Genomic DNA, 27,077 nt, shown 5'->3' with positions numbered 1-27,077 from the left:
TTCGTTGATGCAAAGAGAGAGAGAGAGAGAGAGAGAGAGAGAGAGAGAGAGAGAGAGAGAGAGAGAGAGAGAGAGAGAGAGAGAGAGAGAGAGAGAGAGAGAGAGAGCGCTTTTTGGGGCTTAATTTTTTCACCTGCTTTGGCAATCTAAATATATGCTTCCCATGCCTATACAACTTTTTTGGAATGAAATCGAAATTTAATTGAGATAGAGAGAGAGAGAGAGAAGGAGTGAAAGACTGAAAGAAGGGGGAGAGCGAGGTACTATCATGAAAGCCTGCCACCTGCTGGGATCGCTATGTGTTGTTGGAAGTCAAGGTAAGTGAGCTGCATTTGCGGAAACGTTTGACGTTTACAAACAAAAGAAAACACACACACACACATATACATTATTTAAAACATAAATACGCAAACATACATCACCACACATGTAGGCAGCGATACTTAATTAAATACATATTTTTATCTTCTATATATTTATATATATATATAATTATTTATATATTCTATAGAGAGCGAGGGCGAGAGCGAGAGAGAGAGAGAGGTAGAGATAACAACTTATTTGCAAAAAGTTTGAAATATATTCAGATTAAATGCCATTAACCTTACACCATACTAACGACGAGTAATAAACTCTGCACATTGAGTTTAATTACACCTGCTTTTACACCTTATTACGCTCCCGCTGGCCACTTGTTGTACTTTTTTCATTCACTCTGAAAGAAGCTCGTGACCAGCACGAATCGTCGTCTGTAGTTGATCCGCGGGAATAAAGGCAGTAACCCCTGTTTGCCATGAGGCTTTACACGCCGACAGGGGTTTATGGGTCGAGGACAAGCAAAACTAAAGATAAAAAGCACGCGGAAAATGGGTGCAGCCTGTAACACAAAGACCCCTTGGTGTTCGACAGCACCCCCATCTTCCTTTAACAGAGCGCGCCCCCCCTCCCCCTCCACCCCCTTTCTCTGGTCGTGGTGCATTATGGGGAAAGTCGTTGCCATTCGACCTCTGCAGGGCCTGCGCGGACGCAGCTAGAACCCTGAAATTCATTATGCCTTTAAAACCCTTATTTATTTCCGCATAACCTACACACTGTCACCGGGAGCCCGCCGCGGAGAACAACGACGACCGTCCACCTCATTCGAGATTTTAACCAATACAATTTATACATTTGAAATTTGACGGGGAGAATACAGTTGGAAGAAGTGAAGATTGCATTATATTAAGAAAATGTCCGGAGAGAGAAACCGCAGGACGCTTGCTTTCCGAGGAGGTGGATTGGCTGCAGCGGGTTCCAGCGGTAACGGTGGGGGTAAGACAAACAGCTGTGAGGCCTGGGCCTGTCAAGAACAACATTTGAACGGTAACAAGCCCGATCAAGAGGGGGACCGGGACCTGGAAGCGAAAGGACCATCGCAGGGAACAGTGGACGGCACCGGATCTGTCAGCGATAGCACTGAACCCGAGGTGGAGGAAGAAGAGGACCCGGAAGGGGGTAGCTGGGCAGCCGACGAGAGTGACGACCGCGTCGGCTCTGTGGAAGGGGAAAACGACTCGACGGAGCGAAGCAGCGGGTCCGCAGAGAACTGTCCGGGGAACAATTTAGACGGTGTGTCGGCGGGGAGCGGAGGGACGGGATCCGAGGATAACAGAGTCGAGGCAGGCTCCCGGAAATCCTGGCTAAAGATGAGACCTCAAAAGCAACTTCAGAAACATTCTCTATTTCACGCGTCGTGGTTGCAAGAGTTTCCATGGCTCAAATTTTGCCAAGAAAGGGGACTCATGTCTTGCTCTTGGTGTCACAACATTGCCACCAAGAACAGCGACGAGCTTGTGAAAGGCAGTCGGAACTATAAGCGGGCCTTGCTGCTGAGGCATCACCTGTCTTCTGAACACGGGAGGAACGACCCGACCAAGCAGGTAGCTACAGTCTTCAAGCTCGTCCATGTCTTTACCTACTATATGTCAAATCTGTGGTTACCCGATGTTCTTAACAATGCGTGTTTTGTATCCGTAGCCTTTATGTATCTAAAGCAATAACATTGGACGAGTATTGAAACTTTCGTGAATTACTTAAGACAGTCTTATTCCCAGGCTAATTGGCTAACCTTAGCCCAGCTTAACCTAGCTAACGACTGACATTAGCCTCGCGTTAGCTGGACGCTATCTGTATTACCAGAGTTGTTGGGCAGTGGCAATAGTGTCGAAAAGCCAATAGCTAAGCTATTGCCAGCTAACGTTGACCGGGTTTTGGATATCAACATACCGGAACCCTGTCCTTTGCGCTAACATGCTTTTGTCCGCGAATAAACAAATAAAAACTCGCTGTTTGACAGACCTGTCAAAGTACAACCACAGGCGAAATGTTGACACCTGCTACTGACTGACTCATCTCATGATTATTAGGGTTGCTTTACCACTTCAATCGCACGCTATACGACTTTTTATATTCATTTTTATTATAAATGGGTAAAATAAATGTCCTAATGTAAGTTATACCACAATGGCTTTACAATCATGGTTCACTGTTCAACGAACCCCTTTGTTTCTTCAGCAGCTGACTTGATTGCTAGCTTGCTAGAGGTCACACAATGGCAAGGGCTCGACCCTTAGCAGCCTTTGGGGGACCGCACCCCTAACCCACCCCCTCGTTTCTTCTTGTTCCCTAGCATGCAATCTCGCTGGCTCGCAGTCCGGTATGACCTCTGGCGCATTTCTTCCCCCTCCTATTGGGGAACTAAATTAGAGGCATTGTGCTAGAATGACTCCCCAAAATCCATAGATGGTGTCACTTGGCGTGCTGGACAAGGGGGGCAGGAGTAAATTATGTTCCCTGGAGCCTGACAGCTTGCCTGGTCCAAATACAAAAGGCTTGAATGAGTAAATTAGATGTCAGTAAGATATTTTCATGAGATCACCTTATGCTGTCCACATAAGCATACATAAATACAGCCACACCCTATATGCACAGTTCTGAAGCCTTATTAACCAATCTTGAGCTATTAACTTACACTTGTAAGGAAAGAATAGAATGTTCGACTACCGCTTAGCCCTAAAACTAGCAAATAAAACGCATCAACACAGTTGGCATTTACTTAAACTAAACATATTCGTTGAAACGTATCCTGCATTATTTTTTTCAGTGATGTTGTCATAAACCTAATATTTTATTCACTCTGCTATGCCAAATGCTACAGCAAAGATCTGTCCATCTTTAGTTCTGTTGGTATATTATTCATTCTGTCCTGACTCTAGTTAGACACATGACCCCGCCCCACTATACACACCCTGGTTTTTATCAGAGCTGTCAGAGGAATTAAGAGCAGTACACCGTTTGACTCTAATTTGTAAGTGAAGAGGATTGTACTCCCACTTTTAGTTCTTACCCCCTCTACACGCAATCACTAATCAGAATGACTTAGAGTGAGCCACTGACCTGTAAACATCTCTAATTGGTAAGGAGCCCAAGAGAAGAGGGTATTAGGGGCTTGGTCGTGTTTTACTCCCTAGCAACGAGGACCCCTGGCTGTAGATCTGGAGGTCAGGACAGCTCTTCTTATGGTGGAGCATGCTGGAAAGGGAGGAAAAGCCAGTGCCTCTTTATTGGAGATGATTAGATTGTGATAGTGCATGAATTTAATTTAAGGCAGTCGAGTGGGCTAAACTTTGACACCGCCCTTATGTCTTCCTTTATTCGCTTCAACGTTTGCCTTTTGTGTTGTTATACTCTGTGGTCAAAGTTCATCCAAATATGAACTCCAGTCCTGAATGTGGGATCATGCTACTTTTGTATTTTAAAGCCAAACATAAAAGGAAGAATTGGGGACACCAAGCCAATGTCTTGCGCTTTTCACCCATTCCTGACATTAGTCAGGCCCCAGCTGCATTGGTTAACACTAACTCGATTAGGCCCAGCAGTCTGGGCACACTAGGGCAGCTGTGGTAAAGGAGGGTCTCCTTTGAGAAGGAGACTGTTGTCCTTCAGTCAGTTTTTGTTTATTTCTCCCCCTTTTTTGGTGACTACATTCTGGAAGGTTAAGAATATGGCAAAGTACACTACGGAGATGGGTATCTGGGGTCGTAGGAGACCTTTTCTCCCATTAAATTCCCCTCGGAGGAGAAAAAGAGAGGGGATTCTATTATTTCATTATAATTATTGGTGAGTCTTGGTTAACATCACACAGACACACACAGCTATTAAATGTCCGTCTCAAAGAGGTGGTAGAGGCTGAGGAGGCAGGGACCCCACCCGCCCCAGGCTGGTGTCTGTTAGATAGATGGGATGTTTATTGGGGGCCATGGGTCGCCAGGGTGTGTACGTCAGTTAGTGTGGGGGGGCCAGAGGGAGAATTCTTCTGTTTGAATCAGTCTCTGCAAGCTTGCCTCTCACTCTCTGTGGCGCACTGTGTTTCTTTCTCATTCCCTCCTTCCCTCATGTGTCTAAGCATTGTCAGGGGACCCGGGAGCCGATTCGGCGCGGCCCACCCACACCTTGGGCCGAACACACACTGCCGTATTGTTCCGGGATCTGGGGGGGGAGATGGGTCTGTTGAGGGGAGAACCGAGAGAGTGGGCGAGAGAAGAGAGGGGGGGATAGAAGGATGAAGATGGCCTTGGGTGCGGGCTAGGACATGGGCGTGGACTAGGTGAATACGGGTGGGGAGGTGGGTAGGTGTGTTTGTTTCTCTGTGTGTGTGTGTTTGTTTCTCTGTGTGTGTGTGTGTGTGTGTGTGTGTGTGTGTGTGTGTGTGTGTGTGTGTGTGTGTGTGTGTGTGTGTGTGTGTGTGTGTGTGTGTGTGTGTGTGTGTGTGTGTGTGTGTGTGTGTGTGTGTGTGTGTGCGCAATGCTAACCCAGTGCACATGGGTGTGGATGTGTGTAGTTAGTTTGCCCTAGGGCGGTGTACTTCGTTCAGGTCTGTTCCCGTTGTCTGTAGACTCCTCCTGTTCTCCAGGGTGCAGTCTGAAAGGGGGTTGGGGGTCCTGTGTGCTTCTAGTGCTCTTAACTTACAGGGCCACTTCACCTCCGTTTCTTTTTTTATCTGTAAATCAGCCTCCATGGGCTGTTAATTTCAGAATTGGGGAGGGAGCATCCCCGTTTGACCTAGATCAAAAGCATTCCTCGTTTCCAGCCTCGCTTTCATTCTTCTTTGCCCCCCCTCTCTCCTCTCCGTCTGAATTCTTCAACCCCCCCCCCCGTTTTAAACATCTCTGGCTGGGATTAAACATGCAGGGGTTTGTCGCCATATTGTCTCTCCTGGCCCTGGTGTGCGGCGGCGGCCTGGTCTCTCAGCATCTGCCCCGCAGTTGGCCTGCCGGTGCTCTCTCTCTCCCCCTCTGCTCCCTGCCTTACACGTGGCACATCTGGACGAGGAGAACCGATGCTGCTGATGATGGAGGCCAGAACGCAGCAAATTGATCCTGTACCAGGATGTCCTAGGCTGACTTCAGCACACTCATGCACGCACATAAAACAACCTGTCTCTGGCCAACACTCCCCTCTTAGTCTCCTAATGGACTCGGCAATATGTGATGGATTAATGCCGTTGGCTTTCCTGGTAGTTTGATAACCACCTGCAGGGCGTTCTTTTTATATTGGTAATAAATAAATCATGTGTTGTTTTTAATGTCGTCAAATAACACCGAACGTGTGTTAAGTATTAAGGGTGTAACGTTTACAATGATAGGCATCTGCCCTGTTTTTGAATGTTTACGATGCGAGTGAATCGGATGTAACCTGTATCAGTCAGATAATCTATTAAAAAGTTACAAACATTTTATAGCTTTAATAGGCATCCCTTTCTAGTTTCTACCTTCCAAAATGCATCCCATGATTGATCTGTTAAAGACTGGTCAACTGCAACACAGAACATTATCTACAAATCCTCTGCACTTTCAAGCAAAGAGGCCGGCACTTCCACACTGTGTTCCAGAAGACATTTCTAAAAAGACAATTTAAAAAGGTCGCTCGGAGACGTCATGCAGTCGCCCCGGTTAGGCTTAGTTCAAAAGTTGACATGCCTTAACAGTCCCGGTTTTCTCACGCACCCATGAAGCTGGGTCTGAACGGCTGAGTGGACCATGTTTCAGCTCTGTATGGCTAGGTGTCACTATAAGCAATGCCAGCAAAGTTATCCATGTTCATGCATGCTTGTTTATTGGGAAATGCTTTATACTGGGCCAAAGCTGCTGTTTACAAGGACTGGTACATGTTTATAACATATAAAACGTTTGATTTATTTGATACATCTTATTCAAATCGAATTACAATGAATTTATTCAAACGTAAAGATGTATGGATTCTGTTTCCTCTCGGAGCCAATGTATCGAGATGCATATCTAATCATGCCTGAAGGAGAGATTCGCATCCCTTTTAAGTATGTTTATTAACTTGTGGTAAGACATGTTTTGTTAACTTATTGCCACGCGACCATGTAGTGCATACAATCCGTCCAGAAAGAAAAACAAAAGCTACCAGGTCCGTTATCAAAACAGATCTACCAACCTCAAAACCCATGTTCCTGTACACCCATGTCCCATTATACCCATGTCCCATTACACCCATGTCCCATTATACCCAGGTCCCATTACTCGTATGTTGCCCCTTCATCCACCTCCACCTCCATTCTCGTGACTGGTGCTGAGGGCAACTGGGAGCCTGGGTGTAAAAGCAGGGGAGTGCAGAGCTCTTCACAAAAGGGCCCACAGTGAGTGGACAATGAGCCCGGGGCTGAGCGCGCCTTATGAAAGGCTGAAATGGGGTGACCCAACTCTCGCTGCCTCCTTCACGTCTCGCCTTCCATCGCTCTCTCCTCCTCAATGTGTCCTCCCTTCGTATTCTCAAGGCTCTTCTTCCCCTTCCTGTCGTAGTTCATCTTGTCGGTCGGCTCACTCTTTTTTCGTGTGTGCCAGCTATCATTTTACGACCCCATCTCTCCCACTCTCCATTGCTGTGTTTTTCCATCACCCCCAATCACTGCTGCTCTTCAAGGCTTTCCAATTTCTACTTAAAGAGCAATTGAACCCCAAAACGTGTATTTATTTTAAACGTGGTAATGTGTCTTGTGTGATCGTCGACATAGAAATCGATGCCATTTTATCAATGTTTCTGAAATAAGACCCTAAATTAGAGAACTGGAATAAAATCCCATGCCGTTAAATTTGATGAATGGGTCAGAGAGAGGTTTAGGCTTCCAGGACAGCTATATTATAACACTACTCCATCGCGCTATCCTCCTCTGTCTCCATCTATGGCTCTCTTACAGCCGTCCCCATCTCTGCTGCTCCCCTCCCCTCGCTCTCCTCCAGCTGTGCCACATGATAACCACCCGCACGCCCCCACCCACCCCAATACTATCCTGGGCCGTCCCTGACCAGAGATACCCAGTGGAGTGGTGGTGGTGGTGGAGGGGGGGGGGGGGGGGTTAGGGTGGGGACCTCAGAGAAATGGATTTAATCTGAATCACTCGAGTTGAAGCTCCAGCTGTGTGTGTGTGTGTGTGTGTGTGTGTGTGTGTGTGTGTGTGTGTGTGTGTGTGTGTGTGTGTGTGTGTGTGTGTGTGTGTGTGTGTGTGTGTGTGTGTGTGTGTGTGTGTGTGTGTGTGTGTGTGTGGAGATAAAGAGGGATGAAAGGAAGGGGTAAAAATGCAGGGCTCGAGCAATGTGAATTATTCTGGATTAGGACATCTGCTGCGCAATTCTAAAATGAGCCTGGGAGAGTTGTATGTCGGTCATTGAGACAGTGAGTGAGAGGATGTCAGTGTGTTTACGTGTTGGTTTTGGTCAAATCATATTGTCAAGCACTGTACCAAATTCATCTGCACGTCGGTTCTTTCGGACCAAATGTGTAGAGTTCTAATGCATCCATGCGTATTCATGTGGAACCAGTAAGTGATGTGCGTGGGGGTACACACACACACACACACACTCTCTCCCTCTCTGTACCAGGCGGTCCCTTTGCCCTGCTGCAGGGGAATTTGGGAGGAATATGGTTGATGCAGGGAGAAAGCGTTTGTTGCCCAGTTGTCCTCCCTTTCTAGAGTCAGGTAGCTGGAACAGCCTCCTAGTTCTGATTAAGACCACCTGGCGTCTTACGCACTACTTCCAGCTAAAGTGTAAGCAAAGGAAAATCACAGGCTGAAAAATGTACTGACACACAGTCAGTATTAACTTGGACTGAAAACGCTCGGATGTATTGACTACCTTGACATGGAGGTGAGATTAAAGGAGTGGGGATGAACCCTGGTTCCTTAAACCTCTTTTCTCCTGCGTCCATCTGTCTTATGTACCATGTGGTAGATGGGGTGGTAGGGGATGGACTTTGTTGGAGCTTATGCGATACGGTCTCCAAGGTTATGCTACACAACCAGACACTAGGGTTGTTGGCATTGTGGTTGGGAACCCTTATCCCTTCCCCAAACTGAAGCCTGTAAAACTTGTTTTACCCAAAAGGCAGGTGCACTGGTATCAGCATTTGCAAACCATGGGCGTGAACCAGGGAGCAGGGGAAACAAATATCATGGGCTGGAAGACTGCGTTTGCATGTCCAGAAGAGTGTTTACATTCAAATGGTCCTGGGCCATGTTCCAACCTGTGTGATGTACAATGTTGGGCGTCTTTATCCTTTATTTTAGTTTCTGATTAAAGCTTGTCGTTTACTCTGAAAGGTAAACACTGTCATCATCTACTCCGCCCCGTGTCATCCGAAACCTTATTCTAGTTCCTGTATGCTCATAATGCAAGGGTTAGCGGCGTCTCTCAAAGCAAAAGATCTGAACCGGCCAAGGCTCACCTAAAGACATCTTTTGGGCTAAATGTACCCTTCGGTTTGCTTAACAAAATGTGCAGGTTTCCAGACATTTCATGTTTTCCAGCAACACTGAGCAATACAAATTTGTACAGAGGAAAGCAACCAGGACAACAATCCCAAAAAAGTATCCGTTGTATGTTTATCGAAATACGCTGATGTACAATCACCGATCTCTCGAGCCCATCTGCCTGCTTAACTCTCAGCTCCACATTAACCAATCTCTCCTTTTATTCCAAAGGACTCAGAAAGGACCTCCGAAAATTCCAGCCCCTGCAACATCCCCCCGGAGGAGGACTATCGCAACAAGCCCAACGAGAACTCCTACTGCTACCAGCTGCTGCAGGAGCTGGACAAGCAGCGCAGGGGCGGCGTCCTCTGTGACGTCAACATCGTGGTGTGCGGCCAGGTGTTCCGCGCGCACAAGAACATCCTGGTGGCCGGCAGCCGCTACTTCAAGACCCTCTACTGTCTGTCCAAGGGCGACGGCCAGGACCAAGGCACGGTCACGCACCTGGACGTCGCCGCCGTGCAGGGCTTCTCGGTCCTCCTCGACTTCCTCTACTCCGGGAACCTGCTGGTGACCAGCCAGAACGTCATCGAGGTGATGTCGGTGGCCAGCTACCTGCAGATGACGGAGGTGGTGCGGACGTGCCGCGCGTTCATCAAAGACGCCCTGAACATCAGCATCAAGCAGGAGGTCCCCGACGCCGTGGTGGTGGACTACAACAAGCGGCGGACGGTCACCACCGACGGCCACCCGCTGGACCGCAAGCCCAGCAACTTCTGGGCCACCAACATCCTGTCCAAGCTCTCCATCAAGGCCAGCTGCACAAGCGGCGGCGGCGGCGGCGGCGGCGGCGGCAGCAACGGCACCGGCGGCCCGGCCAAAGAGGCGTCCGAGGCGGTGAAGGAGGAGGTCAGCGACGTGGAGCTGTCGGCGGCCGGCGGCGAGGGCTGTGCCCTGGGGGCCTCCGGCGCGTCCGGGGGCTGGGGCCGCCACAACGACAGCTCCCCCTACTCTGCGGACGCCAGCGAGACGCAGGGCCACGACGGCCAGGGGCAGGTGTTCGTCTGGAACGAGCCGGCCACGGGCGGCGCCGCGGCCGCGCCCGCCGCAGCCATAAAGCGCGAGGCGGCGGGGAGCGGCCGCAGGAAAAAGCAGGCGACCACCCGGCGATTCGTGTACAACGTCCAGCCTGAGCCGGAAGAGGGCTTCGACGAGGGCATGTTCATCCAGCCCTCGGCCTCCTACCCCCGGGAGGACTTCTCCTACCTCTCGGAAAACGCAGGTATGACGCCCCTCGTCCGTCAGGTCCCTGAGTGTAGTTCTAGTAGCTCATTGAATGCATGCAAGCCTCATGCGTTCCTTTTTTTCCACGTGCATAAAGAAGACTCATGTTCATTATCATAGGTCATTCTAGTGTTTTATTGATTTATATCCGTCCACAGTGGTTTCCAGATAGCAGCATTACTCTATCCTAATGATAGGCTTCAGATGACCTTAATATCACTGCAGATCCCAACCACATAACAAATGGTTCTCATTAAACCAGAGCAAAATGTTGAAGATATGACCCTGGGCCGGGTTTGCAAACCAATTTCACCAGGCAATCAATAACACATTTATGTAAACAAATGTCCAAAAGGTTGACAACAGAACAGATGAACATGGGCTCTGGGATATTAAGTGTCTTGAATAAATGGTCCATCCCCCAAAAAGTCAATATTTGTTAATGTTAACTAATATCAGTTATTAGTATTACCATGATCAGTATAGTAGTGAGCATTACCTAGTTAGGTCCCAATGTGTTCATAGACTCCTTATACCAGATCAGAATTAATGCACCCTCACAAAGAGGTCCATGCAATTATCAATGCATTAACTCAACTACACTAATACACTTTGTCTATATACCTATTAATACTCCTCCTCTGCATCTATTTCATTGCAGTGCTATAGTATGAAAGTATTACATACAGTGCCTCTCATAATCTCCTCTGTTTCCACCCTCAGCTTCATGCTGCCCCCATTAAGTGTGTGTGTGTGTGTGTGTGTGTGTGTGTGTGTGTGTGTGTGTGTGTGTGTGTGTGTGTGTGTGTGTGTGTGTGTGTGTGTGTGTGTGTGTGTGTGTGTGTGTGTGTGTGTGTGTGTGTGTGAGAGAGAGAGAGCGAGCGAGCCTGTAATGTGACGAGAGAGAGAGACTAGCCCTATCTAATGCAGGATAATGAAGAAAGCGCAGGGGAAAACCCCCAAGCCCCCCCTGCCCCTCTTAATGCGCTTCAATGCTCTTAGTGCCTTGGACTCCTCCTGGGTCTCTGTTAATGTATGAGGGAGGTGTACAGGGGTTCTAAATCTGGCATTGCACTCTTTAGTATGTATACGTGTCTACATGTATGACAGCATGCGCGAGCCCCGGCCCGCTGTGCCTGTTTAGCTGTTGTTTAGCTTTGTGTCCGTATTAATTGATGCGTGTTCGGTTTTTTCCATATATAGATACGGTGGACGTTTCGTGTGGGTCGTAAGTCACAGTAAAAGGTTTCTGTGGGCAGGTGTTTACTGCGTTATTATAATTGTGTTTTTATATTGGAAATTCACAGCCTTGTGTGGCTTTAGCTTCCCCCGCTTTTTGCTTCAGCTTTATTCTATTTGTTGAGTGACGTTTTCTTTATAATGTTCATTGCGGACAAAAATAGTTATTTCAGGCGGATGCGTTAGCGAGTTCAGAACTTGACCTCACATACATGGACAAATATACAGTGTATACATAAATATATATCGAACTAACTAAAATTGATCTCTGAGCTTTTTTGACATGTTCTGAGGTTTTTACTTTGTCTTTTCTACGTTGGGCTTACTGTTGGGCTGGTCAGTCCAGTGTGTGACTGGAAAATTAACAAACAACATACTTTCATTGTCTTTACCCCAACGTACCTAGTCCATTCTGACCCAAATCAATTTACACCAGGCTCCAAAATGGCCGTACTTTCTTTCCTACAGGGATGTTAGCCGGGTGTGTCTTGCTACTGTTAAATTGTGGGCTCTGCTTAAAGACCAAGTGCAAGGCAAATGTTTTGGATTGTGTTTTGCAGTGAATTAGTTACTTTAATTGCATCTGCCTTTCCTCCCAATTCGATTCCCTTGTATCTATCCATTTTTGGACATGTGATCGTTTTCTGGGCTAGAAAAGAGGGAACTGGTTATGGTCCATGACGAGCGGTGGAACAGGACTGCTGTGTTCCCTGTGGGTTCTAGACCGGCGCTTCCCCAAGTTGACCCAAACGCCACATTCATTTTTTGCTCCAAACATGACGGTTGGATTGTTTCAATGGGCTATTTCACCCCCAAACACACTTATTGTATTATGAGGTGGGGAATTTGCATACACACGGTTGAAACAAACACACACACACGCATGCACACAATGAACCGCGAGACCCTAATAGGTGCAAAGCTGCCAGAGGCTGCCGCGTCCCTCCCTAATCCACGCTAATGCAATGAGGCTGTCCGCACCATTCCAAATATTGACCCAGGGAGAACCGACACACACAGTGTGCGTGTTGATTCACACACACACGCACACACAGGGTGCTGACCAGCATACACATGCGTACGCGCACACACAGGGTGCAAACACGCACGCACGAAAGCACACACACGCACACCCAGGATATAGACACACACACACACGGGGTTCAGAAACGCACGAGGTGCTACAAAAGTGGAGTGTAAGCCGAGCCCATGTGAGGGCTTGACTCTGTCGTTCACTCATTAACCCCCACCCCCCCCCCGCCCCGCTGCAGGAGGTCCGCTGGGAGGGCCAGGGGCCTGTTGTCTCAACACAACAGTACACGCCGGCCCTGGGAACAAGCCACTTAGCATAGTGTGTGGGGGTGGTGCAGGTGGTCTAGGACAGGTTTTGTTTGTTCAACTCCCTTTGTTAACCATCAGTCTTCCATTGTGAAAAGTGTGAGAGGATGGGTTGGGGACGGGGGTTAGTTTGCGTGTGTGTGTGTACACAAGGTGTTTTGAGGTGTGTATGTAACCCACACCGGTTTTCCCCGCCACACACACACACACACACACACACACACACACACACACACACACACACACACACACACACACACACACACACACACACACACACACACACACACACACAGACTCCAAGGCCACACCTGCTGCTTCTTTCTCCCTTCCCCTTTCTCCTTGTGCTAATCTCTGGTCCCTCCTTCTTTTCCCCAGAGCTGGCCAATCAGATCCAGTACAGCGATCTCCAAGACTCGCAGCAGGGGGAGTCCTGGGAGAACGGTAGGTTGCTCTCTAGCCAAACATACTCGAGCGATGCACAGCATAGCCCCGCCCCTTTCCAAGAAATACCCTATCAGGAGACTGGGAGCATGGCAGTCAGGTTTGGTTGCCATTGTTACAGTGAATCATCGATGGTATACAGTTATAGTTGATGGAAAATGGCAAATGGAATGAAAAAATTGTCTAATATTCAGAGAGAAAAAATAAGAGAATTTTTTTTATTTCTAGTGCGTATCTTCCCTGCCTGTACCAGCCGGCGGAGAACTCTGCTGCAAATTGTGTTTTATCAACCGATGTTTCCTTTTTAATCTCTACATTTTATTTAATAACTAAAGATCACGTAGAAATGCCTCATTGATGTCTGTGGCTCTGGGATCCACTGACGGGCCCCGAGTCCCATTCGGTAGCTGCAGAGCAGCAAGGTTTCTGAGGACACACCGCTCCCATAGTATGAGAGTAGGCCTACTTGTAGTTATCACTGAACAAACAGGTTTGATTAAATGAAACTAGCGACTAGCGCTGTTCACCCGAAGTACAGTCAAACTGGTGCTGTTGGGGCTGACATAAAAGCACGAACCATCGCTACCTGTTCCACTTGTTTATCCAATGACCAACCTTTTCTTATTAGTAGGTAGATCTCTTTGGCAACGGACTAGTGGGGGAGCCACCCGGGAAAACAAGTTCCTAGGTAGAACCCGAGAACAGTTAATTACAACTAGAAAATGCATTTCCTGTAGAAAATGTGGTGAGTGCTGTAGTACAAAGTGCACTGCTGGTGCGTGCGTGCGTGCGCGCGTGTGTGTGTGTGTGTGTGTGTCTTTTTAAGAGAATAGCGAGCCGGTGTGTGATTAAAAATAGCCCAATAGAGCAGGATAAACAGCCCCATCTGGCAACACTGCCTGAACGTCCTCCAAAAGTAGCCCAATCCAGCGGGAAAAAACGCCCAATCTGGCAACACGGCTGAACGTCCTCACGCTCCAGCGTCAACGTAAATCAATGTGACCAACTGAAAACGAACCTGGTATGAAACAGAAACTGTTATATATATTTATATATATATATATTCTGAAGAAAGTATAAATGATATCGAAATTCCATTTGGATATTATTGAAGATACAAGTGTGTAGATTTGTTAGATGGTTTGAATGAAGGTAAAAGGTTGACAAATTATTGAGTTACGATGTCTTAAGAAGTGTCAGGATGGGCAGACGTCTTCGATGAAAACAGCTGAAAATGAAGCCGGTATGAAACTAAAACGGTGATTCTGAAGAAAGTTTAAATGATATTGAAGTTTAGATATTATTGAAGATACAAGTGTGTAGATTTGTTAAATGGTTCGAACGAAGATAAACGGTTGAAAATTGATTAAGTTAGGTCGTAAACAGTTGAAGTAATGGGAGGACGGCTCTGCCGTTCTCCCATTACTTCTGACCAGCCCAACAGTAAGCCCAACGTAGAAAAGACAAAGTAAAAACCTCAGAACATGTAACATATAGTATTTTAAAAGTAGAAAAGTATCTGAAAAGAAGCGTGCGATTCCAAGCTATTCTGACCATTTTTTAAATTGGAATGGAGTCTCTAGGTGAAAAAATAGGGAAGGAGATAGGTCCCAAAGTTTGTAGAGAATAAGGAAGAAAGAAACCTAAGAAGAACAATAGTTGAGCACGCAGCACTCACCTAAATAAATGTATTGTTACAACCAGTTAGTTAAACGCCTGTCTCTTGTCAGTCTATGCTAATTCTCTTACTGGACGGCAGGTATCCAAGTGCTACAGAAGTATTATAATATATATAATAATATAATGTTCTTTTATCCGAATGCAATATCAATGAGGATGATTCAGTCATACCTTGTTTGCCCTGGCCATCATCCCCTGGTACATATGAGGTTAACCTTACCGTCTACCTGCGGTTGGCAAATATGTATAGGAATTAAATTATCGAATTTGTGGCTTTATTTATAAAAAAAAATTGACAATCAAAGCATTCAATTAGTGAATTTAGATTTCAATACCTACCTCACAAATGAATATACGAATATTCGGGCTCAGCACTAGAAAGTACATATATATCCGCCTGTTTGCGGATACGGATACCATTTATAATTGGCAGTAGTATAATTATTTGTTGATTTATGAAGCTCATGCGTTTATTTTGGTAACCACTGGGTATTGGCCAGGATTGCATTTATAGACGTTTACAGGAAATGGCTCTAACATCTCCTAGGCATGGGCTGAACAGGAACTTGGCACTCGCCGACACCTCATTCTTGATCTGGTCTTTCTGCTTTTCAGAGCGGGGTGAGCTCTGGGCTCCACTGGATCGAAACAGCTGTTTGCAACGTGCACAGCAACGATCCGCTGTAGCCGAGTAGAGGGAAAACGTAGTGTGTTGCGGCTAGTAGGAGTATCCAAAACGCCAAACGAAAGTTACAAACACACACGGCAATTAAGCTGTTACTGATTCTGAAAAAAAAAAGACTTAAAGTACGGTTGCTGGAGTCGATGGTGTGGTTTGTGAGCGTCTGTCGTGGGGAAGCTACGTGGCTGGTGGATGGGTGTGGAGGAGGGGCCTGTGGAGAGGGATTTAAGGGGGTCAGAGTCTGCTAGCCAGGCAGGATTAGGAGGCACAGGCGTGGCCGGTGGGAGGCAGGATCCAGCCGGTATAGAGGCTCCTCTGGGCTCCACTGTTCCTCACTTCTGTACCACCTTTCTCCAACGCACGCCCTAACCAACTCTTATTCAACACTGGAGAAGCTGGGATGCTAGCATGTGATCATGGCGTTGCCTTTGAAGAAAGGCCTCTTGTGTATGTCAGGGATGACCCCACACACACACACACACACACACACACACACACACACACACACACACACACACACACACACACACACACACACACAGGGGAATACATGGGTGCCCTGCTTCTCATCAATTTCCTCACCCACTCTCCAACCCCCTAGCAACCTGCCCTGACGACGCTGCTGTTGTAGGTGCTGGGGCTCAAACAAAGGGCCAGGACAGGTTGTTCCCTCTCTCCAACGCTCCCCCCCATACTCTCTTGCTTCTCTTGCTCTATTTCTATCGTGTGTGTGTGTGTGTGTGTGAGAGAGAGATCTGTTCAGCAGCCTATAGCGGATCAATGGGTAACCAGGTTATTTGCCTGGCCAGCTGTCCATGGCTAAATGTCAGCAGGGGCGCCCCTGGGGCGTCGTTTAGCATGGAGGCGGCGCCGAGGCCCACGTCGTCTCACCTCATTGTCACGCATGGAAATGGCTCCGTCACACCAGGCTGCCTTAGTCCTTTAAAGGGTTATCGATATGTGTGCGCGAGTCCTGATTTATGGCCGGTATTATTAGCTGGAGTGGGGTCCTAAGGCTATTGCTGTTCGGGGACACAGAACGTTGCAGGCATGCAGTCTGGTCACCTTTTGGAAGAATCTGCTTTTTTGAATCCAAAATAGGTCCCCCACATCATGGAGATTTAAAGTTAACATATTTGGGAATGAGGAGGGGTTAGGTGGGGGGGGGTGTGGTGATCTAGGTTGTAAAAGTTGAATGGCGGTAAAGTAATCTGTGGGAAGACTTGTTCACCTTTCTGTTGGTCTACTGCCGTGCAAACTATTCAATCCAATGAACACAAAGGTTTGAGTTGTTAGGCAGAGATACCTGGTGATTATCCGGTGGCTGATAAAAAGAATATATTTTCAATGCCATCGTTTGCTACAATGAATGAACTCAGGTCAAGAACTTTTGTCACTGATTTTGATTACTAATGCTGTAATGATAATGTGAACTCTGTTTAAGGCTGACATTACGAGTGCAACGTCTCAAGTTAATTTCTTAAAATGTCTTGCTGTTTTGCACGCTATCTACCTTTTGCATCTTTACATTTTAGATTGCCTGCTGTATTTTAGACTTCCCCCTGAATCCCGTTCCACTTGTTTTCTGAGTCAGCTGACTGTATTGTTTAGAAATAACAAGTACGGGAGAGTTTACAAATAATCTTTCATTAGTGAAATGTCCCTTAATGATCGAGGCTCCTGGTTAAAGACGAGATTTTTTCATTCAAACCTGTACCTCAGACCTAGCAACAATGATAGGCCTGCAAATTACTGCTTGTTCCAACATTAACAGGCAAGGTATGTGGCGTCATAAAGCTTTGGATTGGCTAGCTCCTATATTTACATTCAAGGTATGTAGCGTCATAAAGCTTTGGATTGGCTAGTTCCTATATTAGCAGTCAAGGTTTGTGGCGTCGTTAAGCCTTGGATTGGATGCCATAAAATTGATATTCCTTGCAATATGTTAAGAGTGGGTCATATTGCTTAAAATCCAAAAATATATTTAAATAAGATATTACTATATTGCGACAGGGGAGAGAGTTAATTTATATTGTTATTAAGCCAACTTAGAAATGAACAACACGATGCATAGTGTGTTTAGTGATCAGGATGGAGACTCAGGATCCCTCTCCCTAATTCAAAAATTCTAGAATGCTAGAATTCTAAAATAAATAGTTTGAAGCAGAACTTATTCAAATCCCTGTGTACATTCTGTTTTCCAATAAATACGATAATATTGCTTGTAAACAAAATATTTTATTAAGGAAAATGCATAATTTAATACATTTTCGGTGCGCCCCTAAAGTTCAATATGCACACATATTTTCCACTTGGGCGCTCCTTGGGGAAACTGGTCCATGTCAAGCCCTGCCCTGTGTGTTTGACATAAAGGCTGTGTTTATGCTGTTGACCACTCGGTTAACAGATGGATCCCTGACCTTGATCTGTACAAAGAGAGTATACACAACTTCCAAAGATATTGGAGGTGTCTTCTGTGACTGTGTCCTTCACAAGCATATGAAGACACTGTACCGGATGAATACCAACCGAAACCGCAGTCGGGTCATACTAATACATTTGAGAAACGGTCTGGAATGTCCTCTTACCAGATCGTTTTACCAGTATTTCCCTCAACACAAACACTTCCTCCAACACCTAGACTTTATCAGTTAATAATTCAACAAGGAAGTCACAGATGTTTTTCTTTCATGCTTTCACCTCACCTCACCACTGGCAATGTTAGGAGCTGTCAAACGCAAACAATGCAACTCATCCCATCACAATGGGGAAGAAAAACAGTTGCCTTTTCAAATTAAAAGTGTTTTTGCAGCATCCGCATGCTAAGGGTTTGTGTGTCCCCCCCCCCTCTCTGTTTGCAGGTGAGTCCTCGGACCTGGCCCTCAACAAGCTCAAGTGTCCTCACTGTAACTACATCGCCAAGCACCGGCGCACGCTCAAGAGGCACCTGATCATCCACTCCGGCGTGCGCTCCTTCAGCTGCGACATCTGCGGCAAGCTGTTCACACGGCGCGAGCACGTCAAGAGACATTCCCTGGTACGCACGCACACACATACACTCACAGACACGGACACGCGCACACACAGACACGCGCACAGACACACACGCAGACAGACAGACACACACACAGACACTCACTCACAGACACATACGCAGACAGACAGATACACACTCAGTCAGTCAGTCAGTCAGTCAGTCAGTCATGCTCCACGGCATTCGGCTGCCAACATGGCCCTACCTTATCAACATGTTTTTTTAATTTTTTTTATCCTTTTTCAATATCTCTCTAAAAGCTACCAGACTGCTTTTTTTTCATTTATTATTTTTTTTCGTTTTGGATGCCGTATGTTTTGCATGAGGAGAGAGAAGGATTTTTTTTTTTGATTTGTTCCTCGTGTTAAGAAAGAGAGGGTACATGGGAGTGTCTTCGCTGCCAACCCACATCCTCCACCATATTGCATAATAAATAACCGCTGAAATCTGTGAATGTAGCCAGACATTTAGTAGAGCCATGGCCTTTGATTAAAAATGTAGTGGTGGCAGTATCCCATTATCTCATGAATGCTTAACAAGGCGTTGGGTTTATAGTTTTAGAACTTGTGAGATTGTCCCCTATATCGTTGCATTAGTGTTGTTCAACACTACCAGAATCAGCTGCAAGTAGGCTGGGTGGATTCTTGAAAGAGTTAATCATCAATATTAACCCTGTTCCACACTGTCTCACTGTGTCTCTTTTCACTCTGTTCCCTCTCTGTCTTCCCCCCCCCAACTCTCTACCTCATCCCCCCCCCACCATCTCTCTACTTCCTCCCCCCAATCTCTCTACCTCCTCCCCCCCTCTGTCTCTGTACCTCCCCCCCACCTCTCTCTACCTCTTCCCCCCCCCCCTCCCGCTACAGGTGCACAAGAAAGACAAGAAGTACAAGTGCATGGTGTGCAAGAAGATCTTCATGCTGGCGGCCAGTGTGGGCATCCGCCACGGCTCGCGGCGCTACGGCGTGTGCGTGGACTGCGCCGACTCCCACCAGGCCTCCCAGGGCGGCCTGGAGGGCCTGGACCCAATGGAGTTCGCCCGCGACGACGACGACTTTGACGGCGAGGAGGGCGAGGAGGGAGAAGAGGCGGACGACGCGGCCGACATCGACCAATCAAACTGGGGCGAGGCCGCCGCCCCCCCGGACGACTGAAGTTTGTGGTTCTTCCGACGTTTTTCTTTGTTTTAGTTTTTTGTTTTCGAAGCAAGCTTAAGAAATTAAATGAGAGTTTTAAGATAATTTTTATTTAATGTTTTAATATATATTAGAGGACGAGTAAATACAACTTAAAACTCTAGCTGGTAAACAATCAACTACTCCAAAGTGCTATCCAACCGCAAGGTTACGTAACGCGTTTATGACAAAGAAAAGGCGACTACAGAAGCTTTGGTTTAACAGAGGGTTCCTCAAAGATGTACACATTTTATAATCCTTTGAATATGTGCTCAGTAGAGTTTTTTTTAACGAGGCCCTAATACGAAAAATCAGGTTCTTTCTTGGTGATACGTGTTTTTTTTGTTTTTAGTCTTTTCCTGTTTTATCCGGGTTAGAGGGTGGGTGATAGGGTGTACATAGTGTTAAGTCACGATCGGCCAATCATTGCGAGCGAGAGAGAGAACGAGGGAAAGAAAAACTAGTTAATTATTTAATTTATGAAGAGGTTGTAATGGTCTTATTTGAAATGCTCGAATTGTGAGTCGTGTCGTCTGCTTCTGCTAGCAGAGAGGCAGTCGTCTGTGTTCTGTTCAGCATGTGTCGCGCATCGCTAGCCGCGAGTGTTTAGCGCACGCCGGCGCCTGAAATAATTAGCAGACAGGAAGATTTATTAACTTTGCTATGTAGATTGACTCGTTTTAGACGCGCTAAGGTTGTCGTCATCGTCGTTGTTGTCGTTATTATTATTAATATTGTTATTTTTCTTTCTTTCTTACCTGCACAATCTTGGAACCAAATATCTGTTTTGTGACGCTAATGTATCACAGCCATATTTATGATTAATTTAAGAGGGCTGTGCTATTGTGCCAAGCAGACCGCACACCAAGATATCGCAGGAAACCTAGAACTACTGAAACACGCTTAAAAAAGAGAAGTGGATGGTGCAAGACTGTTTTTTTAAGCTGGGGGGGGGTGGGGTGGGGGGGGTTGGGGCGTGAGAAGAGATGCAAAAAGAAAATGAAAGTACAAGGGGAAAATGTTATTGCTAGCTTTATACAAATCACAGCGTCACAGTAACACTTTATTATATTTAAAAAAAATAAAGCATTTTGACTTTCACTTAAAGCTTGAATTTTGCCAAATGACGAAAAAAACGTTTGGTGCTGTAACGCTTTGTCGCAAAATACTGGACCTACAGGCTGTATATGATAATAATCATAACGCTTAAACTGACTCAGTTATATATATATATATATAGATCTACGTGTAATCAGCTTAAACTATAGAACACTGTTTTGCTACGGCGACTATCAGGTATGCTTTGCCATCGATTCTTTTTCTACAAAAAAAAGCTTTCATTTAATGCACACGCATACCATTTTGTAAAACCTCGGGCAGTAAGTTGTCATGGACCTAAGCGGACCGCTCTACCTGATACATGGTTGTCTATTGGGTACTGAGCTATGGTTAAAACGTTCCCCAACACTTAACGGATCGGACCAACAAGCCGTTCACAAAACCAAGTTCAAATCCTTTTTTCTTTTTTTTCGTTCGTTATGTTTATTTTTTAACTTTTTATCAATTGTTGAATTGAATTGGGCTAGAAATGTTTTTCTTTTTCTTTTTCGTTTTTGTTTAGCTCTGCCAGGCAGAAAAACACTTTGTTCCGCATAAAGTGAAGCTCTATGGCCCCTCATAGACATGCACTTAACTTTTTTGCGTTCATGAAAATCATTTGTTTATATGTTCTTGAGTCTCTTTTGCTTTCGCTGAAGCAGGTCTGAATGGAACTATATATATTTAAATGGATATATATATACAAACTGTTGTGCTCTTCCTCCAATGCGCAACTTTAGTTTTTTTATTACACTTTTTGTTTTGTTATTTAATATTATATATATATATATAAATGTGTTGACTCCAAAATGCAATCAAGACTGTTAATTTCTATTTGTCCAACCAAAATTGTTTTTTTTTTGTAATTATTGTTGAAATGTATGAGAAAAGCCAGCTGACAACTTTTATAGCGTAGAGGACCCTTGCTTGTGTCTGTAATTGTTGAGATTCGTTTTCCTGTTTTTATGCTACAGAATCATTCACTTTACCCTCGATGCGTATATCGCTTTTTGTCCTTTCTACAGATGTGTTCTGTCTCTTTTTATTCATTAAGCACATATTTTCTAAAGAACACACGGATTGTTTGCGGGTTGAGACCTCGGATGGCCATTTATGTCTGTTTCTGCAGTGGATTATATGTGATGAAGTGCTACTGACGCACGGTGTGTGGCTTCACTCGATTGCTCTATTGAAAGATGTATTTTATTAAAGCATAGAGATCGCTTCCTCTAGTACATTGACCCCTATAGAAATCACAGGGTGGAGTTATATAATGGATATATATAAATGAATATATATATGTATACATATAAAGAGAGATTATAAAAGCAGAAGGTATTTATAAATAAGATATTTAACTAGTGAGTTTCCTCTATGGGACAGGTCCACAGTTAGCTCTCCACACCCCTGAGGTGGTTGTTCCGTGATCTTTGACCTTTCCGCTTTGTTGTCACTTGTGTGCTTGTCATACCATACCATGCCATCCGGTTATCCAGATTTTGTTTTTGTTTTTATATATAAATATATATACACACACACCATCCTACTGATTTTACTGTAACGGATGAAAGCTAAGAAAAAACCCTTGATGTTATTGTTTTTAGACTTTTTATGCTGTATTTGTTAAAAGGACACAAAACACAAAATACAAACAGAAACACTACAGATATAAAGAGGTTTTTTTCCCGGCTGTATTTTTTTACGCTGTCGCAAAAAACAAAGGTTGTATTTTTCAATTTCTCGCGAACTTTCGCGGTGATGCAAGACCCCGGGCCACACCTCAGTCCCTTCCGAACACAAAGCAACAATTCAGGTTACTCTTTTTACGTTTTTATCAAAGGTTTTCGAAGATATGGAACTAGCCTACATTCTCCTTTTTTCTGTCTCAATTGTACTACTGTTCCTCTCTATACTACATTTTAAGAATAAAACTTTGATATTGCTTTAAGTCCCTTTTCTTTATTTATCGTAGTACAAAGTATTTCTCTATTCTCCATATTGTGTCTGTATGGTATTGAGTTACACAATGACTCCATGCATATCCAAATGATAAACAATTCCAGCAAATCAGTATCAGAAAGGTGTATCGCCAGGTTAGCTTCACAAGGAGTGTGAAATGGTGTATTGGTGCTAAACATAATGGTAAATATAAAATAAATGCACGCATACATATGTTAACTTAAGCGGTAGATTTCACTGTCAAGCTAAAGTACAGATCATCTTGTAAAGAATAGTCATTGTTGTCCTTGAATCATTGTTAGACAAACATACCTGTAATCATAAGCCATCTTTTGGATCCAACTCCTGATAATTCTAATCATCATAAAATATGGAGGGGGGGGGGGCTTCACACAGGTCGACTCTGAGGCTGTCATGCATGCTTTTAAGAGCTGTTGACGCGTGCTGCTTTTTCCAGCATTTAATGCTGTTACGTTGCCCTCTGCTGGTAGGGAAATAACTCCATTTTAAATTTGGGCAGAGTTGCGTTACTGTCCAGTGCCTCCAGAGAGCAGCATGGGGTTGTAATTTGTAAGGAAGAAAAAAAACGTTAAGATCCGCGGTATTTACTAGGAGCTCGTTGCCATCACACCACAATAATAACTAACACTAAACGTGGACTGCAGCCATTCATTTGAGATGAAAGGCGTCGACGAGATGTGATCACCATGGCAGCATTGTGTGGTTCGTTGTGCACGTCCAGAGGCTGAGAGAGTTTATATAATTTGACGGCAACACTGATGAGTCAATGAGGAAATGTCTAACATATCCAAGGTGTTTCTAGTATGTCGTGCTCGTTTTGTTTAGTCATCTGAACATCCGAAAATGCTGTCTTTATGTAATCAATAGTTTTTGTGCATTTTTATGTAATTGATAATCTTTCGACTCTCATAGCCGGGAAATAATACATTCAGGACTGTAACTTTAGGCCGATCAAGAGAAACCGATCGGCCCCATCTGACGGTAAATGGACTGCCGTTAGAGAGGGGGATCAATTGAATGTAGGCCCACTATGCTCACTACCACAGTAATCTGTCGCCCCACTTCCATTACGATAAATATTTATCCCTTCACGGTTTGGCGTTTCCAGGGAACTTCGCAAACTGCAAATTATTTTTAGCCGTGATGGTAAACCTTGTTTTGGTTACTTCACTTTGGATGTATTTTCAGAGTGCTGGGACAGGGTTTTCTTTCTTCAAATTTACACGGCAGCTTGTTTTTCACGCCGAGAATAGTCTGTTTGCATCTCCTCGGCCCTGTGTGCTTTCCCCCCTCTTTTGTACATAAGTGTTTGTGTACGCTGCTGTACCCGCTAACCAAAACACAGGCGGAAAACATCGTCCTTGTGGGCAACCGTACACACACTGGCCTATTCTTCACTGTGAGTGTGTGTGTGCGCTTGTTTGTGCGCATGCATGCGTGTGTGTGTGTGTGTGTGTGTGTTCCCTATTCACGGGTTCTTTGTGTGGGTGTCAGTCAGCGGGGTTGTCTGTGGGCAGGCCCCCATTGTGTTGAACCACTGCTCCTTATTGACACAGGGCCCCTGGCTCCACACGTTCCCATGGCCCCCCGGCCGCGGCGGATGGAAGGCTGAAACCAGAGCCCCGGACCTGGGGAGAGTTTGTTTGCTCTCCCCTGGCGCTCCCCTGGCGCTCCTGGAGCGGCTGTCAGTGGGGACATGGGCACAACGGAAGACGGCAGCCTGTGTGTGTGTGTGTGTGTGTGTGTGTGTGTGTGTGTGTGTGTGTGTGTGTGTGTGTGTGTGTGTGTGTGTGTGTGTGTGTGTGTGTGTGTGTGTGTGTGTGTGTGTGTGTGTGTGTGTGTGTGAGAGAGAGAGGGAGAGTGTGTGTGCTGGGATCTGTATGTGTGTTTGAAGGGGAAAGTGTGTTTGTGTGTGTGTACACGGTGGGCTGGCTATTAAAGCACCAATAGGGAACCAGGTAATCCCGTGGTCACAGCTGCGGTTGTTGACAGCCCGGTCATGGTTAACTACCGCCGGGATCTCACATGCACACACACGTGCATGACTATAAACGTGTGCACGTGCACATCTGCTTGGCATCCAGCTGCTGTTCAGCCTGCATGTTGTTAGCGTACAACACTCGCACACAAACACTTCAAATCCTCGCACTGCTTCTCAATCACTTTGCAAATCGACGCTACCAAACATCCCAGAGTCAGTGGGCGGGGGGGGGGGGCTCACTCAGCACACCACCCAGTCCTATCTGTTATCTCCACCCTGGCCTGCACTCAGATCTGGTTCCCAGACTCAAAGTGTTCCCCAGGGCCCCAAACACGCACACACACACACACCAACACACACCTGGGATTTTATTGTTGTTTAGAAATAAAAGGAGGAGTTCCCTCTAATAGGCTGGCTGGGAAAATGTCTTACCTGCATCTGAGTTTTCAAGATGTCATCCGTTGGGGAAGCGGGTTCCCTTGGGTGAGGGTCGGTGGACCTATGTTTAAAGGAAGCTTGGGTATTTTTGGGTCATTTTGGTGTATGACAAAATCTTTTGAGATTGGTCCAGTATTGAGCGAGACAACTCAGCTGTAAGCTGCAAAACCGGGCTTGAATGTCTACCTTTGGGGTCACAGCTGTCCTTCAATGTGCGGCCTCACAAGGTGCTCGGTTTTGAATCCAAACAGAAAAATATAACTTGTTTTCTTTACCTTTTGTTCATGTCTGTTTGTTATTTTTTCCAACCAAGTCTTGCCTAAGGAGAAGTCTGGTTCTGAAATCTCATGGTTGCAGGATATTTCCCAATTGTCATTACAAACCCAACCCTCAATTGCCCAAATCTTTTAAATAACACCAAACTACGCTTTTCGTAGTCCATCACAACAAAAGCCCCGCTCTCTTGTTCCCACTGTTCACTTCCTGCAACAACGCAACTCAACCCCCGTTGAGGGAGACTTGGTCAGATACAGTAACAAACACACCGCGATCAAGAGAAATGGAAAGGATGGACGTCCAATGGACGCCCATTGACTGCTGCTATTGCTCAAAATGATAACTTTGCAGACCGTTTTTTCGTGGATTACAGCTGCAGCATTCTCGCTAAATACCGGACCAATCCCATGAATATTTCTCCCAAAAATTATCGAAAAATAGGCTCCAGGTTGAAAAAATCATGAAATTGACCTTTATCTCATTGTGGGAACTTCTGAGATTAGAGGTTCTGTGTTCCAACCCAACTGCTTGTTAAGAGTCACACCATAACCTGCTTATTATTAATTCCATGAATCTCATGTGTTCACTGTAAAATGCTTTGGACGATGTGTCTAATTGATAGGAGAGGAACTATTACGCAAGCTTTAGCCCCGAAACCCTGTCAGCCAGCTTGTGGTGAGCCACTTGTCTGAGGCTCTGTCACAAGTCGTGACAACCACCAAAACATCTTCCCCTTCGCACCCTGGGCCGATAGGAAGTTTTGCTTCCTTCAACACGAATGCTTTCAACACTTCATCCTTTTAACTGCAGACCGCTAGTTCCAGTTGAGCATCAAACACTGGAAAAATTGATTGGATGTCACTTGGTGGTGGAGTGTTTGTGTGTATTTTTGTAGTTAATATGGCTTGTTGTCGATTAACATTATTAGATTGATGTATGTTTTGGTTTCTCTCAGCCCCCACTTCTTAGACGCAGCGGATTAAAAATGTCTGCTAGATATCATAAATATTTGGCCTGTCAAGCCCTTTGAGACTGTAATGGTGATGGCTACACAAATAAAGTTGAATTGAATTGAATTGCTAAATGTAAATAAAATGTTTGGTCCTGTTACACAGATTCACAGAAGCAAACACAAGGCTTCCGTGTGTGGTTCATTATACCTGTTGATCCTATCTGTGTTTTGGCTTTCACTACATTTCATTGTTTTTTTAAGGATTGAGTTTTTGTGTTTGTGTATGTGTAAAAATAAGGATTCCCCTTGCATGTGTGTGTTTATGAGCATCTGTCTGCGAGTGTGTGGGAGGGTGTGTGAGTGTGAGAATGTGTACCCGTATCCTCTAAGCGTGTGTCCCTAGTGTGTCTATGCATCAGGAAGTGACGAGAGGTTGTGTGTGTGCACACTATGTATTTATGTGTGCTGTGGGTGAGTGGTGTGTGTGTACGTGCAGCTGGCCTGTGCGCGCGTGTGTGTGTGCACGTGCAGCTTGCCTGCGTGTTTGTGTTTGGGTGTGTAAGTGCGGCGTGTGTGTGGGTGTACGTGGGTGTACGTGCAACAGGCCTGCTTGTGTGTTTGTGTGCATGTGTGTAAGTGCAGCATGCCTGCCTGCATGTGTGTG

At 45.6% G+C, this 27,077-nt stretch overlaps 1 protein-coding gene across 1 annotated transcript; it reads left to right on the top strand.

Annotated features, from left to right (window-relative positions):
* Positions 1–728: 728 nt before the first annotated feature.
* zbtb10 (zinc finger and BTB domain containing 10) lies at positions 729–20,654 on the top strand. The gene is made up of 5 exons (XM_056582828.1): positions 729–1,919; positions 9,044–10,094; positions 13,052–13,117; positions 18,341–18,516; positions 19,380–20,654. Exons 1-5 carry the CDS (start codon positions 1,230–1,232, stop codon positions 19,665–19,667), a joined length of 2,271 nt encoding a protein of 756 aa, XP_056438803.1. The 5' UTR covers positions 729–1,229; the 3' UTR covers positions 19,668–20,654.
* The last annotated feature ends 6,423 nt before the right edge of the window (positions 20,655–27,077 follow it).

This window comes from Gadus chalcogrammus, chromosome 22 (genome assembly GCF_026213295.1).
Source record: "Gadus chalcogrammus isolate NIFS_2021 chromosome 22, NIFS_Gcha_1.0, whole genome shotgun sequence".
NCBI lineage: Eukaryota > Metazoa > Chordata > Actinopteri > Gadiformes > Gadidae > Gadus > Gadus chalcogrammus.
Note: the sequence above shows the minus strand (reverse complement) of the source record. Positions and strands in the feature narration are given on the sequence as shown.